The 18,803-nt window shown below is 40.9% G+C and overlaps 1 protein-coding gene across 3 annotated transcripts; it reads left to right on the top strand.

Moving 5' to 3' along the window:
• The first annotated feature begins 2,593 nt into the window (after window positions 1-2,593).
• Window positions 2,594-18,076, top strand: ANP32E (acidic nuclear phosphoprotein 32 family member E). 3 transcript variants are annotated; one of them, XM_032301958.1, is made up of 7 exons: window positions 2,594-2,955; window positions 6,270-6,419; window positions 7,024-7,146; window positions 8,121-8,283; window positions 10,027-10,205; window positions 16,124-16,178; window positions 17,696-18,076. In XM_032301958.1, exons 1-7 carry the CDS (start codon window positions 2,902-2,904, stop codon window positions 17,764-17,766), a joined length of 795 nt encoding a protein of 264 aa, XP_032157849.1. In that variant the 5' UTR covers window positions 2,594-2,901; the 3' UTR covers window positions 17,767-18,076. The 3 variants fall into 3 exon arrangements, with proteins under 3 accessions (XP_032157849.1, XP_032157848.1, XP_032157850.1); XM_032301957.1 differs by lacking the exons at window positions 16,124-16,178; window positions 17,696-18,076 and adding an exon at window positions 4,693-4,877 and having other exon boundaries at window positions 10,027-11,094; XM_032301959.1 differs by lacking the exons at window positions 8,121-8,283; window positions 16,124-16,178; window positions 17,696-18,076 and having other exon boundaries at window positions 10,027-10,203.
• The last annotated feature ends 727 nt before the right edge of the window (window positions 18,077-18,803 follow it).

Raw genomic sequence — 18,803 nt, 5'->3', positions numbered from 1 at the left:
GGTGGGGTCCATGGGTATGGGGGGGGGAGGCTCACTTTGGTGGACCCCTGTCTATGCTTGCTACGGTGTACTTTGCGAAAGTATTATCCAAGGGTAAAATGAATTCATGGCCTATCTTCACATTCATTATTTCCAACATACTCTCCCATTCTGTCTAATGTATTCTGATATAAAAGTCCTACCATTTAACCTCAATAATCATGTCTTTCTTGAAACTCTTTGGCTTCATACAGTCTCCCACATCCAACCCCAAATTCACTTCATTCTTTTCTACCTGTTTCTCAGTTTCTTCCATTACTTTGGTAGACAATCCCTCTCTCCTCTTTCCCCTCAATCATGTTTTGCTCCCCTTTACCTGATAGCCTTCTTACTAAATATATTCTCTATGGGCATCTTATTTTTTTTTCTCATAGGGCCAACTATCACTCATATGTCTATGACTCCTAACTCAGAACTCTCTTTGGGATTCCATTCCAGAGTTCCAGTGGCTAGTGGTATGAGACCACACTACTTCTTCCCAAGCTGGTACTAAAATACACTTTCAGGGTTGTTTTTATCTCTTTTGCCCCCCTCCTCCCTTTTAAAACTCTTCCTCAATCCCTTTTCCTTGTTTTCCTATTATCTGGCTTCCTTTAGTCTGTGTGAAAACAAATAAACTTAACTGACACCAAATTGCCCTGCAAAGATGTCATTTTATACCAAAAGCTCTCCCTCTCCCTGTTTTCATCTTCACAAAATTTCCTTTTCAAGAATTCAAAGGAAACACTTATCCAGGAGAGACAATCACTATTTTGTTTTCCTAAAGTATTTAACATGCTAACTACCAAATATCTACATTTTAAAGGTAAGCCTAATTGAGGAGTTGGGTGTCTCTGTGTGGGAGGAGGAGGGGTGGTGGCAAAGTGGTGAGGAGTCTCTTTGAAACGCTACGGTCTCTAACCAGAGAAAATGAAAACGCCAAACAAATGAAAACTGCAAGCAAGCACCCTGCTCTGAGAGGGGTTGGACTAACGCACCCACCTTCTCCCCAAATCATTTGGAATTTCTTTGGGCATTTATCTTGAAAATGGATTAAGGGAATGAAAAGAGCAAATTTAAGCAAGAACTAAGAGATTATGCTGAGTGAAATAAGTCAAGCAGAGAGAGTCAATTATATGGTTTCGCATATTTGTGGAGCATTAACAAATAGCATGGCAGACAAGGGGAGATGGAGAGAAGGGAGTTGAGGGAAATTGGAAGGGGAGGTGAACCATGAGAGCCTATGGACTCTGAAAAATAATCTGAGGGTTTTGAAGGGGCGGGGGCGTTGGGAGGTTGGGGGAACCAGGTGGTGGGTATTGGAGAGGGCACGGATTGCATGGAGCTCTGGGTGTGGTGCAAAAACAATGAATACTGTTACGCTGAAAAAAAAAAAAGAACTAAGAAGTTAGACTCTCAAAACAAAATTTTTAAAAAGTCATTTTTTATCCTGCTCTTTTATATCTCCCATTCATAGGCTTTTAAAAGCATATTTAAGGGGCGACTAGGTGGCTCAGATGGTTGGGCGTCTGCCTTCCGCTGGGGTCGTAATGCCAGGGTCCTAGGATGAAACCCCCCATCAAGCCCCACAACCGGCTCCTGCTCCGCGGGGAGTACGCTTCTTCCTCTCTCCCCACTGTCCGCCCAGCTTGTGCTCTCTCGCTCTGTCAAATAAATAGAATCTTAAAGAAAAAAAAAAAAAGACTTAAAAAATATAAAAGCACATTTAACCTAGAGATATCCATGGAAACCAACCAAAGGGAAATAAGAAAGGAGAGGCACTGCAGTACCATTTCCATGCGAACTAGTCCAGCACTGTTTTTCCTCCAAGATCTTGCTTAGTGTTCATTACAGCAACAATTACCTCAGTAACAATTCCTCCAGGCTAGTTTTGTTTAAAGATGCCTAACTTATATACTTCACCCAACTGTTTTCAAAAACGTTCAGTCCTTCATGTTGGAAGTTAAAATACTATCTTTATCCAGCGTCTGGCTCTGCACCAGAAGCCTATCCCCAGCCGGGCAGTGCCACGAAAGCTCATGTGCACCTCGGCTGCAAGGGGCTTTAAAACAGCCAAGAGCTAGCGCGTATTTGTTGCAAAATGATCAGTCCTGCAACCTGGGCCCATAATAAGGTTGCTTTCTTCCTCCATCTCACACTAAAAACAAAACCGAAAAAAACAAATCCAGCAGGTATCAAAACCGTCCGAAAGCCCGGGGAAAGCGCGCCAACCACACAAAGAAAAGAAGGGGGGCTACTGGGATTCAAAATCCTTTCCCCAGGACGAACACCCTCCCGAACCTATCGGAGTTAACTGCGCGCTTGGTTGTAGCCAATAGATACAGCGCTTCTGGTTCAGGTCCACCCAGACGACTGATGGACACTTATGCAGTCCAATGAAGCAGGGCGATGCTGAAGAATTAACCAATACATTCGGGAGGTGGGTGGAGTGTAGGCCAGGGGGTTGGCGGTGCCGTGTCATGGAGGCTCAGTCTCAGAGCAGCCATTGAAGGGGAAGGAACTGCGGTGTGTGTGTGTGTATGTGTGTGTGTGTGTGTGCGCGCGCGCGTTTGTGTGTGTGTATGTGTGTGGGGGTGTGCGCGCGCGCGCGTGTGTGTGCGTGCTTGTGTGTGTATGCGTGCGTGTGAGTGCGCGCGAGTGTGTGGACAAGGAGGTGGGGGCAGCCGAGTTAGAGTCCCAACTCCTTGGACTCCATTTGCTATTCTCTTCTTTCTCCCCCACACCTATCTGGAGGTGGTGGGCGTTTATATTTGCTTTTCTTTTCATTCATTTTCAGATCTTTTAAAATTTAAGGGTTGGGGTGGTGGGAAAGGCAGGAAAAGGTAAGGGAAGGGAGTAGTAGCAGAAGAGCAGGAGGAGGACATGGAGATGAAGAAGAGGATTAACCTGGAGTTAAGGAACAGAGCCCCGGAGGAGGTGAGATGACTCAGCCCCCTCCCTTTCCCCACAGACCTGTATTCATAGGATCGGGTTTCTGGGGGTCCGGGTATGTGTGTGCGGAGGGGTAATGAATTATTCCCCACCTGGGGTTAGGGTTGGGGGATATTTAATTTTAAGTGTTAAATCATTAAAATCTTCTACTTAAAATGGCGAAGGGTTTAAGTTTCTAGGGGCGTTTTTGTGTGTGCCTGGGGGTCTTAGCCTCTTTAGACTCTCTACAAATCGGGAGTCCAGGCCTGGTGGGGGCGGATAGCGGGGTGCTGGGGTCCGCTCCGCGGCTTGGTTCCCTCCTCCTCCCGGGGGCCGGCGGCGTGGGCGCGACCCCCCAGTCCCACTTGCCCCTGCCGCAGCCATCGTCGCCTGAGAAGTTAGTCCAACTTTTGTGCAATGCTGCAACTCTTTTTCTCTTTTTTGGGGGGGGGTGCCCCCCTCCTCGAGGCCCGGGTGCCTGACGTCGCGCCGGGCGCGGGATGGGGTCCCCGGCGGTCTGAGGACCGCCTGCTGCTGGCGGCGCCCACTCCCCCGGGAAGCGGCGCGCGCTGACCGCTGTGGGGCGGAATCTGGGTCAGCGGTCGGTTCCCTGCCGCGAGTAAGTTTTGGGAGTCGCCGCAGAGACTGGAGGTGAGGAGGGGACGCGAGGCGTAATCCTCTTCGTCCCCCCGCGGTGTCACGATATTCGGCGTGTCCTGTCGTAGTGGCCGCAACTCTGAATTTGATCCCTGGAGAAGGTCTCAAAAAACTCAAATGGGTCGTAGTAGTTTTGTGCTTTAAAGATGGATTCGGCGAAACGAAATGATGCTCTCTGGCTGCTGTCCCCCTAGTTAAAGAGACGGGTTTGGGAGGGGCCACGTGAAGCTGGTCGCCGCCAACTTTTCGGGGGTCGGACGGGAGGCGTTTCCGCCTCCTTTTCTAGGTCATCCTCCTCGGCTTCTCCCAGTCCTACCCGCCCGGGGCAGAGGCGCTGGGAACGCCGGCGCGGAGGCGACCCCCTCTTTCTCTTGAGGAGTCCCCGCCCCGTGTGGGGTTTCCCGTGGGTCGGAGCGGCTAGTCCCGAGAGCGCGGCAGCTGGCCAGCTAGGAACCTGGCACTTCAGACCGCAGATGAGAGCGTCAAGAGTCTTGTTAATTGAGGCCTCTGAAATAAACACTAGAAGTGGATTCTAGGGATGTAGTTGTTTTCAACAGGGGTGAGGGTGGTGCCGGTGCCTACCAGGGCAGAAGACGAGTAGGTCTGTTTGGTGTGCTGTGGCGACGTGCGCGGAGTGGGAACCCAAGGTCTTTATATACTTTTTTTCTTTTCTTTTCTTTTTTTTTTTCTTTTCCTTTTTTAAGTCTCTGGTTTCCCTGAAATTAGCAAAAGGCAAGGAGAAGGAAAGAGTCGGTACTATCATCTAGAGGGAGCTGGGAGTTTTCCAGGGCCTACTCTTCGGGGGCTGCAGGAAAACAAAATCAAACTTTAAAAACTTCCTCTCAGGAGCACAGATTTAGAATGCTTTTTTGTATGTCTTGGGTTGGAAAAGTAGATTTGCTCCCCCACCCTCTTTTGTTTACCTACCCATAGGAATTTCCTCTACAGTTTTGGGGGGTGCCAGACGTTGACTTTTTGCAGCCTCTCCTTCCTCCCTTAGGGTGTAATAACTATCTCTTATATTTGCATAGCTCTTTATCGTTTACAAAACACTTTTTGTGTTTGTTATTTACCTTTCTCTTTCAGACAGACTTGTAAGATGGATTGTATTCTAGAATCCAAATTAGCAAACGGAGTCCCAGAGCAGTGAAGTTCTTTACTCAAGTGGAAGAACTGGTTTTCTGACACCAAATCTGCTGGCCCTCTCTCCTCCATTCACCTGGACTAGGAATCAGAAAATTTAGAGTGGAAGCACAGCTCTGTCATACTAAGTGTGTGACCCTAGCCAAGTCATTCTTACCCTTTGGGCCTTGGCTTCCTTTCTTCTCTCTCTCTCTCTCTCTTTTTTTTTTTTTTTAAAGATTTTATTTATTTATTTGACAGAGAGAGATCACAAGTAGTCAGAGAGGCAGGCAGAGGTGGGGGGGGGCAGGCTCCCTGCTGAGCAGACAGCCTGATACAGAGCTCCATCTCAGCTCTATCCCAGGACCCTGAGATCATGACCTGAGCTGAAGGCAGAGGTTTTAACCCACTGAGCCACCCAGGCGCCCCTTGGCTTCCTTACTTCTAAACAGAGATTATATGTCTACTCTGGTCTCTAAAATAATTATGTCAAAGTCATATTCAAATAAAGAAGGTGGCATTCCTTGTTTAGTTTTTAGCCCTCAGAATTCCTCAAACATATTTTTGCACTGGAAGTGGAGATCCAGGATCTCCTGTCTTCCCCTTAGATTGAGTCTAACAAAACAGGAGGCTTTGTTCTACAACTCTGATGTGATAAGGGGATGCAGCCTAACTACCCCGTCCACCCCGCAATGGGGAGAAGTCCACAAAAATGCTACCAGGGTGTTACGGAGAAATAACATCTTATCAAGGATGTATTGTTCTGGGTGACATTGTTTGGCCCTGCCATTAAGAACAAGTAACCACTGAAAGCCAGCTTTCTCAAAATGAGCTTTCTAACATTTCTTCATGAAAGGTAACAAGGTATTTTTGAGTTATTGTGGCATTTATCAACTAAAGATAAGGGGGTTTTAATGTGAACAAAATAGTTTCCTTTCTTCTCCCTGCTGTTTTAGGGCAGCTCACTTGAATCCTTTCCCAGTAGTCTGGGTGTCCCCTCACTACGTAAATATATGCCCTCAGAATCCTTCTTATCAGGGGCAGAAGCAAGTTTCACATGGGACCTTTTTCAAAGTTTTATTTATTTATTAAAAAAAAGATTTTATTTATTTGTTTGTCAGAGAGAGAGAGAGAGAGAGCACACAGAAGCAGGCAGAGTGGCAGGCAGAGGCAGAGAGAGAAGCAGGCTCCCTGCGGAGCAAGAAGCCCGATGTGAGACTCAATCCCAGGATGCTGGGATCATGGCCTGAGCCAAAGGCAGTGGTTTAACTGAGCCACCCAGGCGTCCCCAAAGTTTTATTTTTTTATGCGCCAGGCATTTGAGCAGGCATTGAACTACTTGGTCTAAGTTTAAATTTAAAAGTTTAACTTATAATGATGACTTTAGATTGCATTTAAATTTTTAATGGGGGAGGAGAGAATGAAAAGGATCTGTGTGAGGGGGATTCATGGTTTGAATATTCACATTTCCAGTGTGTCTTGACCTAGGTCTTTTGCTAAACAGACTCAAAGTAAAGAATCATTCATTTTCTGTCTTACAGGTGACAGAGTTAGTCCTTGATAATTGCCTTTGTGTCAATGGGGAAATTGAAGGTCTGAATGATACTTTTAAAAAACTAGAGTTTCTGAGTATGGCTAATGTGGAACTAAGTTCACTGGCCCGGTTGCCCAGCTTAAATAAACTTCGAAAGGTAAGTTGGTATTAAGTGCAAAATCATCATAGTTTTGATGCCAAGGGCTAGTATGTCTAGGTTTTGGCCAAATGAAACAACCATTCTGCTTTTTAATTAGAAGGTTCTGAATTTCTAGAGATAAGAGAATGGGTTATGTAGGATTTTTAGAATCAGCTCTAATACAGCTTTTAAAAATAAGTTTAATAATGAAATTGCTTTATGATATCAATTTGGGTTTAATATCTACCAAGTGTTTTTCTCTGAAACATAAAATCTATCTGTAACACATCTGGAACCAAACTTGTGTTAGAAGCTTATTATATAGGAGTTCTAATATAGTATTTGGTGATTATGGGTAGGAATTTGGAAATTAATAAGTTGTGACAGTCTCTTGAAGCTAGAGAGAATGACAGTTGTTTTTCTTCTTTAAATTGGTATATTTTAAAAATCTGGGTGCACCTGGCTGACTCAGACCGTGCAACTCTTGATCTTAGGATTGTGGGTTGAGTCCCACATGGGGTGTAAAGATTATTTAAAAAATTAAAAAAAAAAAACCTTAAAAAAATCTGATTTGCTCTAAGCCTTCATCATTGTTTGTTTTTCCTCCATGTTAAATATATAGTTGGAACTTAGTGACAATATAATTTCTGGAGGTTTGGAAGTCCTGGCAGAGAAATGTCCTAATCTTACCTACCTCAATCTGAGTGGAAACAAAATCAAAGATCTCAGTACAGTAGAAGCTTTGGTGAGTGGAAAGTCTCTGAACTTGGTATTTTTTGGCTGATCTGCTGAGATTTGCTTGTGTTTTATCTTGCTGATTTATATTTCATTCTTTGAAATTTCTGAATTTCTTACAGGTTTTTATCTATATGTATCTATATGTTTTACTGTTTTCTCTTAAAGTGAAACAGATAAATTTTTAAATCTAAGAGAAATTTATTTATCATTAACTTAAGGAGTTGAATATCTGGTTTTAAACTTCCTAGTATTAAGTTCTATTCTTTTTCCTTCCTTCTTGATTTTTTTTTTTTTTTTTTTTTTTAGTTATTTTATTTGCTCCTTTCTTTCCTGGTATGAGATGAAGTGAAACTCACAAAAATTGTTGCTCCAATTTAAAAAAGCTTGGGTGAAGGTTGATATTGTTGACAATGAGCTTGACTGGATTTAAGCTAAATACATTATTGTTGTTGCCTATTTATGTACCTACTTGGTCAACAAAATATATTAAAGGGCTTCTATAGTAAGGCATTAAGCCAGGTGCTAGAGATTCAGTGGTGAAAAAACAAAGTTCCTATTCTTATGGAGTTTACATACAGGTCCTCATTAAGAGAATTGCCATTGGGGGTTGGGGTGGGGTGCGAGGGTGGCTCAGCTGGTTGAGCTTCTGCCTTCAAGCTAAGGTGTGATTCCAAGGTCCCAGATCTGATTGAGCCCCCTCCCTACCCTGCTCAATGGGGATCCTGCTTCCCTGCCTTTTCTTCTCCCTTTTCTCTCCCCCCCTTGTGCTCACTTGCTCCCTCCCTCTCTCTGTCTCTCAAATAAATAAATCTTTTAAAAAAGAGAGATAATTGATACCAAAACTCTTCATCATAAAATTTGAAAAACCCCCAAGTCATTCTTTCGATTTCAAATATATATTTTCTGGTTCATGAATCAAAAAGAAAGAACATAGTATTTAAAATCTTGAAATGTTTAAGTTTTAACCTTTTACTTTTCCAGCAAAATCTTAAAAATTTGAAAAGTCTCGACTTGTTTAACTGTGAGATCACAAATCTGGAAGATTACAGAGAAAGTATTTTTGAGCTGCTGCAGCAAATCACCTACTTAGATGGATTTGATCAGGAGGATAATGAAGCTCCAGACTCAGAAGAGGAGGATGAAGGTAATCATTCTTGCTGCTTGTAAATATAGGCTCCAGCCTAGCGATGCCATTTCGATTGGGCTTGGATATTTAGGTGTTGAAAAAAAAAAGATGTTAGTAAGACAAGAAAAATTAGAAAACCCACAGCCCTAATCCGGTATTTCTTCTTTCAGGTTTCTGATACGTTTGGAGAATTAAATGATTATTATACTGTCAAGCTCTGTGGAATTTTATTCCATATAAACTTGTTTAACCACTACCTGGTAAAAGTGGGAACTTGTTAAATAGTATCTTTTTTTTAAAAAAAGGAATCGTTCTTTTTTGTAGTGTTATCCGTAACAGTCAAGAAATAGAAACAACCCAAATGGTCTGTCAATTGATGGATAAACAATGCAATATAGCCATACAATGAAATATTTAGTCATAAGAATGAATGAACTACTGATACATGCTGTAACATTGAAAACATTCTGTGTAGTAAAAGAAGCCAGACACAAAAGGCCACATTTTGTGTGACTCCATTTGTATGAAATGTCCAGAATAGGCAAATTCATAGAAACAGAAAGTAGAGTAGTGGTTGCCAGGGTTGGGTGAGAGGAGAATGGGGAGTGACTGTTAATGACTATGGTTTTTTTCGAAGTGCGGAGGGTGGGGGGGGTGATGGAAATGTTCTAGAATTAGATGGTGAATATATATTATTGGATAAATGGGTGACTAACAGATCAAATGATGGAATGGCTCTTGTTAGTAATGGGACACTGTTACTCTTGGTTGAAAATTTTTTTTACTGTAAAAAGAAATCTGATAGAAAATGACAGAATGATAGAGAAGGTGGTTTTGAAGTGTCCACAAGGTAAAACAAACTTTAGTGCATGTAATGTTTCAATGAAAATCTGTATGTTGGAAATATTTCAGTATTTAGAAACCATATTTTGGGGCATCTGGATGGCTCAGTGGGTTAAACATCTGCCTTCGGCTCAGGTCATGATCCCAAAGTCCTGGAATTGAGTCCCACATTGGGCTTTCTGCTCAGCAGGGAAGTCTGTTTCTCCCTCTCCCTTCCCCGGCTCATGCTCTAGCTTGCTTGCATTCTCTCTCAAATAAATAAAATCTTAGAAAAAAAAAAAGTAAAAAAAAAATAGGAACCGTATTTCTTGGGGTGCTTGGGTAGCTCAGGTGGTTAAGTGTTTGCTTTTGGCTCAGGTCATGATCCCAGTGTTCTGGGATCAAGCCTCACATCCTCGGGCTCCCTGCTTAGTGGGGAGTCTGTTTCTCACTCTTCCTCTGTCCCTACCCCCTGCTAGCCCTCATTCTCTCTGTGTCAAATAAATAAATAAAATCTTAAAAAAAAAAAATAGAAACCATATTTCTCAAATAGTAAATATGGATGTTGTAAAAGGGAAATCTTTTTTTTTTTTTAGAGATTTATTTATTTATTTTAGAGAGAGCGAGCACGCATGTGTGCATAAGCAGGGAGAGGCGCAGAGGGAAAGAGTCAAGGAGACTTCCCACTGAGTATGGAGCCTGACTCATGACCCTGAGATCATGACCTGAGTTGAAATCAAGAGTCGGACGCTTAACCAACTGAACCACCCACCCACCCCTTAAAAGGGAAATCTTAAAAAAAGAAAATCACCCTGAGATACTTTCTACCTACTCGTAGGCTTAAGAATTTGAAGTGACTGGGGCAAGGGTGGATAGGATCAACATACTTGCAAGAAAACTTGCTCAGCCACTTGCTCATCTTTTAAAATATTTTTAAAGATGGAGATGAAGATGATGAAGAGGAAGAGGAAGATGAAGCTGGTCCACCTGAAGAATATGAAGAAGAGGAGGAGGAAGAGGATGAGGATGAGGATGAGGATGAAGATGAAGCAGGCTCAGAGCTGGGAGAGGGAGAAGAGGAAGTGGGCCTCTCATACTTAATGAAAGAAGAAATCCAGGTGAATGGGAACTTTTTATGTGTGCTGAAAATTAATTATTTAGGCATAGGGCCAAGTACTATAAATAGTGAGTTGTGTAGAAGTCTGAAGGTTGTTCCTAACATGTGGGTCTGAGTGTATCTGTCTTGCCTGTCATTTTTCCCACTGTCCCCCAGCTCAGACCGTATCCAGATAATCCTAAACGCATATTGATTTTACTGCCCAGATACCTTTCAAATCCATTCTGCCCAGAATTCAAAGTGTGGTGGGAACATTTTACAAAAGTTTCGGACCCTCAGCTTCCTTCTTTGTAAAACAAAGATTGTATCAACCTATTAGGCTTCTTTGAAGGATTTAACAAGATAATATATGTCAAGTGTCTAGTCACTGGCACATTGTAGGCACTCGGGAAAACTTTCGTTGCCCTGATGATTTCTTGCTTACAGTTTTGTAGTAGCTTTCCAAATGGCCTGTCTGAATACAGTGTCACCACTTAAGTGTCTCTTGCATGTTTCAGTTTGTGCCTGCCTAGCCTGAATGCAGATGTGATGGTATCACTTTAATGTTGAAACACTTTAATGTTTCCCTGTTGCCACCCAGGTGTACAAGGCCCATCATTATCTGGCCCCTGCTTCCTTCTCCAGCCTCTTCTCCCTCAATACCAAATTTAATTGTCATACTAGGCTGCTTCTTGCCTTTCTGTCTGTAGATACATTGTTTGCTCTTATCTGAAATGACTTTCTACCCATGCTTTCTGATCAACTTTGTTTTCTTTTTTACGAAGGTAAACATAAGTATAGTTGAAACCAGGAAAGTGCACTGATTTTATGTACACATTAGTGACATTTTACTTACGTATATACTAGAGAGAGAGTACGCTTTGTGCGTGCTTTGTGAGCTCTTTAAAAACTTAGATCATGCTTTGTGAGCTCTTTAAAAACTTAGTTCTGGAGTTGTCAGAAGCTTTCTGTAACTTTTTATAGAAGCTTTGTGTAACTTTTTATAGATAATCTCTCCTTCCTCTGTTACCTTTGAATCTCAGTTAGTCTTCTGTTGCCTGTAGGCACTTTTGTAAAACCTTGTTTATTTGGCCACTTTCTCCTAGATGGTGAGCTCTTTAAGGGGGCGGTCATCTGTCTTTGTATATCAGCATCTCGTACACTGACAGGGACAGGAAGTGTCAGTTGACTTGAACAAATGATCTTTAGCTCCTGGGAATTACTGTTCCCTCCTAATGTTTTTAAATTACTGAGTTTTATTTTCATAATTCAAGTTTTTTATTATCAAAAATAATATGTCTTATTTAGACTAGAAGTTGTTAGTATTCTTATTTGTTCTCCTAATGACTTTTACATTGGTTAGATAGATAATATCGCTGATCAATGATAATTTTTTTTCTGATACCATTTTAAATATGAAACTAATGTGGAAAAATAGGACTTAAACTTGTTTGGGGCCTTAGTGAGTCAGCAGCTGTACAATAAGCATTTAAGCATTCCTAGAGAAAATCAGCCTGTTCAGTTTACATCAGCATATTGCATGAATATTTTGCCCCTGTTTGTTTGTTTATTTGCTTGTTTATAAAAGAGTTAATTTGTTAGATAGACAGAGAGAACACAAGTAGGGGAAGCGGCAGGCAGAGGGAGAAGTGGCTCCTTGCTGAGCAAGGAGCTAGATGCAGGACTTGATCCCAGAACCCTGGGATCATGACCTGAGCCAAAGGCAGATGCTTAACTGACTTAGCCACCCAGGTGTCTAAGTTTTAAGTTATTTAATAAAATAATAGACTCATGTTATTTGGCTTTTGTCTTTGTCAGGAATTCTTCATTAAGTCTGTATAGTATTAAGTAGTTTAAAAATGACTTTCAAGCAACTGCAAATGTTTGTGTTGATCATTCCATTGAATTTTGGGGAACATTAACTAAAAGTGACATAGTCAGGGTCCCTGGGAGGTTCAGTTGGTTAAGCATCTGCCTTTGGCTCAGGTCATGATCCCAGGGTCCCGGGATTGAGTTCCAGGTGGGGCTCCCTCCCAGACTGAGTCCCCAGTGGGGCTCCCTGCTCAGTGGGGAATCTGCTTCTCCCTCTGTCCCTCCCCCTGCCCATGCTTTCCCTCTCCCTCTCTCTTTCTGTTGCAAAAGTGAATAAATAAAATCTTAAAAATAAAAAAGATTCTTGGGGCGCCTGGGTGGCTCAGTGGGTTAAAGCTTCTGCCTTCGGCTCAGGTCATGATTCCAGGTCCTCGGATTGAGCCCCTCATCGGGCTGTGTGCTCGGCAGGGAGCTTGCCTCCACCTCTCTCACTGCCTGCCTCTCTGCGTACTTGTGGTCTCTCGTCTGTCAAATAAATAAATAAAATCTTAAAAAAAAATTTTTTTTAAATAAATAAGTAAAATAAAAGTGATACAGTCAAGTATAGAGTCAAAATCTCTGAGATGAGGGAGCCTGGGTGGCTCAGTGGGTTAAAGCCTCTGCCTTCTGGTCAGGTCATGATCTCAGAGTCCTGGGATCGAGCCCCACATCGGGCTCTCTGCTCAGCAGGGAGCCTGCTTCCTCCTCTCTCTCTCTGCCTGCCTCTCTGCCTACTTGTGATCTCCGTCTGTCAGATAAATAAATAAATAAATCTTAAAAAAAAAAAAAAAAATCTCTGAGATGATAACCACAACGTCAGGTCAGTATAGTACCTGGCTAGCATGTACCAGAAGCTTTCAAACATGATGCATGGTTTGAATATTAATGATGTTTTTAGTATTTTTAATTAGTTACGTTTTAAACATATTTTTTAGAAGATGAAAGTCAGTACAAGCTTCCGAGACTGTTGAGATTTAAAAAGAAAGTAAAAGGAGATGGAAATGGGAATTGAGTAGCTGTTTTTGCTTTGAGTATCATTTTTATTTCAGTTACTCTTCAGAGGTCAGAAATTAATATGTATAAAGAAGGGCTTTATGTTTGTGTAGTATATTTCTTTAAAAATGGGGATGGGGACTTTAGAAGAATTGGGAATTGTAATCCCTCTGGACTATACAGAGTACAATGAGCAAACAGTTCTTTCCCATTAGTTAGGGAAAAGCATAGTTTCTATTGAACAAGCTTCTGGTGAAAGCTGTTTTTATTGAGGGATATCATCTAATAGATGACACTAAACACTGAAGGCTTAAATGATAGCTGTCCTTGTGAGCAAAAGCTTAAGGTGCAGCCTTGTGGAATCACCGTGTTGTGCCCCTGAAACTCACATAATACTGTATGTGAGCTGTACTTCCCATTTTAAGAAAGGCTTAAAAGCATGACTCAAGTAATCTGAGCATATTTTGTTTAAAACAAAATCCGGAGAAGCAATTAGATTTTGAGACTTGGGGCTTTCTAAATTGTCAAAGTATAAATGTGATTAGTATCTCAAGTGTTTGTTTGTTTTTTTTTTAAAGATTTTATTTATTTATTTGACAGACAGAGATCACAAGTAGACAGAGAGGCAGGCAGAGAGAGAGGAGGAAGCAGGCTCCCCGCTGAGCAGAGAGCCCGATGCGGGGCTCGATCCCAGGACCCTGGGATCATGACCTGAGCCGAAGGCAGAGGCTTTAACCCACTGAGCCACCCAGGCGCCCCGTCAAGTGTTTTTTTAAAAAATCACAAATACTTAAACATCCTCATTTATCATTCTCCACAGATCTGAGATGTTTAAAATGTGTCCCTTATCTTTCTTTCTCTCTCTCTTTTTTCTTTCTTTCCTTTTCCTTCCCCTCCCCCCACCTTCCCTGTCCCCTCTCCTCTACCCTCTCTTCCTTTCTTTTCCGCTTTAGTTTAAAGCTATAGGTTCTCTGATTTTTATTGTGATTCCTTTTTATGCTACTGACTACCCCATTTATTCCTTCTCCTCTTTGTATCTTGATAGTGTTCTGGTACAGAATGCTTTTCAGTGTTTGAATTGGTTCTATAAGATTGTTTTCTGATACAAGTTTCCTACAGTCGGGTTTCTCAGGGGATTCTACCTACATGCTGGGACATCAGGTTCTGTTTAGTATTTCTAGACACAAATGGGGCTGTGGATACTATGAAAGGATGAGTTGTCCAACTTTTCCCCTAACTACCCAGGAGTTCTTGACATTTGCCACTTAAAAGTATTTTTAAGGAGCATTAAACTTTTGTGGGGTTGGAGGGGAGACCCTTGATTGGTTCTATTTTTTTTTCAAACATATGGTAGAACTCAACTATTTAGAACATGGTGGTAAGTGTAAAAGATCTCTGATTAGCCAAAATATAGCAACAAAAGACATTTTCTTTCTATGTAGGTGAGTGTTCAAGCTGTTATTCTGAACCTATTTTCTCTTATATTCAATTCTCTAGTAAGCTTGACAGTCTATTTTCTGAATCCATAGCAGATTAAAATTGAAGTAGTGAAATTGAAAAAAAGAAGGCATAAAAACTAGGAAAAGATACAATTTAAAGTAGAGGCCAGGGTCATTTTTATTTATTATTTTTTAAAATATAAAATAAATAAATAATAAATATAATAAATTATATTTATTTTTTAAAGATTTTATTTATTTGAGAGAATGAGAGAGAGAGCATGAGAGGGGGGAGGGTCAGAGGGAGAAGCAGACTCCCCATGAAGCTGGGAGCCCATTGTGGGACTTGATCCCGGGAGTCCGGGATCATGACCCACGCTGAAGGCAGTCGCCCAACCAACTGAGTCCCCCAGGCACCCTCAGGGTCGTTTTTAAAAGGAGAAAACCATCCTACATAATTTTGATAGGCCCTGAGGGAATCAGGAAATACTAATTAGTGTTATGTTCATGATCAAATGATTATGACTGATTATTTAAGAAAAAGGTTTGTTAGGTTTAGCATAAAATGGTAGAAGGGCACTTTAGAGATTTCTATCCCAATTGGTTAAAGTAAAAAACCAAAAAACAACAACAAAAAAACCTGTTATGATGTTTCAAGGCTGTGTTTACATCTTAGCTATCCAGAATAGCTCTTTCCGTAAAAGTTGTAGATCAAGTTTTGTGGTTTTATTGACATTGCTCTTTTGAAGTGTAGATTTTTAGGTATAGGAGAAACTTATAGATCTTTCTAGATGAACACTTTCTTTTATTGATTGGAAAAATGAGGTCCAGGGACATTAAGTGACTTATTCAATGCATGCAACTATGTTGGGGCTAGGATTCAGGTAACTTCTGTCTCACTCTATAAAATAGGAAACCTTTCTTTGAAATTGTCATGTTAACTCTGTCCATTACAATAGCCACTGGGCACATTTCGGTTACTTAAGTTAAAATATAATAAAATGAAAAATTGAGTTCCTCATTTGTACTGGTCACATTTTATTTTATTTTATTTTAAAGATTTTATTTATTCTTTATTTGACAGAGAGAAATCACAAGTAGACAGAGAGGCAGGCAGAGAGAGAGGGAAGCAGGCTCCCTGCTGAGCAGAGAGCCCGATGCGGGACTTGATCCCAGGACCCTGAGATCATGACCTGAGCCTAAGGCAGAGGCTTAACCCACTGAGCCACCCAGGCGCCCTTATTTTATTTTATAATTATTTAAAGATTTTTTATTTTTAAGTAATCTTTCCACTCATCATGGAGTTCGAACTCACAACCTTGAGATCAAGAGTTGCATGCTCTACTGACTCAGCCAGCCAGGCGCCCTTGTGCTGATCACATGTTAAATGCTCAGTGGCCACGTGTGGACAGCACAGATGCAGAACATTTCCATTGTTCCAGAAAATTCTTTTAAACAGTGCTGGTCTAAAATGTAACTTATTTTCATAAGCTAGATTTAGTTGCGTTCTTAAAAAAGACTTATATGTTAGGCAGAGGTTGTTAGAACATTCACAGAATAACCATAGTATTTTTGCTTTTGTTGGAATGTATTACTACCAAATGGTGAAAAGTATGTCAAGGGTTTTTATTCTCAAACTGAATGTTTGGTTTTCAAGGATGAAGAAGATGATGATGACTATGTTGAAGAAGGGGAAGAAGAAGAAGAAGAGGGTAAGTTTCATTTGCCATAAAAGGAATCCTGACATTAAAGTTAGAGCTATTATTCACATGCTTTAAAGAATGTGTTTATAATAATTCAAATTATTACTGGCCCCTGATTTGATTTTGGTAACATAGAGTGCCTTGACAGGTGTAAAACCTTCTTCTTCTTCTTCTTTTTTTTTTTTTTTTAAGATAAAGGAGAGAGCATGCAAGTGGTAGTGGGGGTTGTATAAGGAGAGGGAGAGAGGGAATTTTGGTTTTTTTTTTTTTAAGATTTTATTTATTTATTTGTCAGAGAGAGAGAGAGACAGCAAAAGAGGGAACACAAGCAGGGGGAGTGGGAGAGGGAGAAGCAAGCTTCCTGCCGAACAGCGAGCCTGATGCAGGGCTCGATTCCAGGACCCTGGGATCATGACCTGAAGACAGACACTTAACAACTGAGCCACTCAGGTGCCCTAAGAGAGAGAATCTTAGGCTCCAGGCCTAGCATGGATCCCATGTGGAGCTCTATCTCGGGATCCTGAGATCATGACCTGAGCTGAAGGCAGATGTCTGGCTAAGTCACTGTGCCCCATAAAACCTTTTTAAAAGAGTAATTTTCTGGGGCGCCTGGGTACCTCAGTTGGTTAAGCGTCTGCCTTTGGCTCAGGTCATGATCCCAGGGTCCTGAGATTGAGCCCAGCATGGGGCTCTCTGCTCAGTGGGGAGCCTGCTTCTCCCTCTGTCTGTGCCTGCTGCTCTGACTACTTGTGTTCTCTCTCTGTCAAATAAGTAAATAATCTTTAAAAAAAAAAAAAAAAGTAATTTTCTCAAGGCATTCAGTAATTTCATTTAAAAAAACCCACCCAGCCTATAACATTTATTTTCAAAGCTGGTATGAAGAGATGAGATAACCTTGAGCTTAATTTATTATTTTCTTAGGTCTTTCATTTTGAGGAGGATGAATGAAGCCTTGTCCCTAAGAGAAGAGCAGTTGAACTCCCAGATAATGTTCTTTTGAGATTTGCTCTCTAGTACTCTTTACCTAGCCCTTTCAAAATAAATTTAAAAGTTTACTAATGACTTTTTTTTTTTAAAAGATTTTATTTATTTATTTGACAGACAAAGATCACAATTAGGCACAGAGGCAGAGAGAGAGGAGGAAGCAGGCTCCCCACTGAGCAGAGAGCCCAATGCGGGGCTTGATCCCAGGACTCTGGGATCATGACCTGAGCCAAAGGAAGAGGCTTAACCCACTGAGCCACCCAGGCGCCCCATTGCTAATGACTCTTAATGACCGACCCCTAGTTCTTGGTCGGTACTTCATGATTTGGCCACAAGGGTGCACAGCAAGCTATCATTATTTATGGATTTCTAAGTCTATAAGTCTGTTCAGTACACCAAAATTGAAAGAAATTCAGAGAGGAAACTTGACGTATGATTTTTTATGCCATTAAGTTTTCAATAAGATAGATTCACAACTGTAATTTGACAAATATTCATTTGTAAAAAATACATCGTAAATTTTTCTTTCATTCTTCTTTCAGAAGAAGAAGGTCTTCGAGGGGAAAAAAGGAAACGAGATGCTGAAGATGATGGAGATGAAGAAGATGACTAGATCATTCTAAGACCAGATTCCCTAATGTTCCTGGGTGTGCAATAGAGTGATCCCATCTTCTTTGTTTCTTCATGTACCATAGCGATCCCTACAGAAGATAACCTGTAACTTTTTATAGGAAAAGTGTGGTTTTACTATTTTTGCCTTATCATTCCAAATAAGATTTACTAGTCTGTTAATGATCATATCATATGTAGAGAAAAAATTTTCATTGTCCCCATTGTGAAATTTATTTAGAATCTTCATTTTTCTCATTCGGGCTCATTGTATTAGTTATTTTTAGTCCATAATTAAAACATGATCACTTTTACACAGGCGTAGTTTGGTGCATTTCATTCATAAGGTTATAAAGTTATTTATAAGTTAACTGAAATCACAGCCAGCTAGAATATGAAATGAAAATAGTCTCTTGACTGATAAGTTGGTTATATTTTTAGAGGTAGCCCAGAGATCTTTAGTTTGAAGGCAATGACTTGTTTTTATTTTTTTGGGGGTATGGGTATTTGGGTGCTTTTTTGGTCACATGAGTAACCTAGAAAGTAGGAGCAAAATAGCAAAGGTTCTGTTCAACAATATAGTTCAAGGCTTTTGTGGAGGCTTCTGAAACCTTTTAAGCCAGGTGACTAATAAGATTTTATTTTTGAAGGAAAAATGCTTGTACTAAGTTCAGAGACATGCAGGTGAGCCCTTTGTTTTTCTCACTGAAAATCACGACATGCCAGCGGTTGTTAATTTCGTTTTGTTTTTAAGTGTGCATTCTTTTTCTTCCTCCCAGCAATTCCTTTATGATCACTTTCATTTCTTGTTTCACTCCCCTCCCTCTATCTCCAAAAAAAGTTGGGAAACTTATGGCTCTCCAGGAAGACCTTTATTTAGTCTTTTATACCTCAGCAACCTTTTCAGATGGTCTCATTAAACAAGTTAAATGAAAGAAATTGAGTATTTTCTGAGCTATGAATACTATTATCAATACAGTTTTATGCAACAGATTCTGGTTATTGTAACTCTCTTGGTTGACAAGATGTACAGACTTTATT

This window comes from Mustela erminea, chromosome 10 (assembly GCF_009829155.1).
Source record: "Mustela erminea isolate mMusErm1 chromosome 10, mMusErm1.Pri, whole genome shotgun sequence".
Classification (NCBI taxonomy): Eukaryota; Metazoa; Chordata; class Mammalia; order Carnivora; family Mustelidae; genus Mustela; species Mustela erminea.
This window is presented reverse-complemented; position numbering and strand designations above follow the sequence as displayed.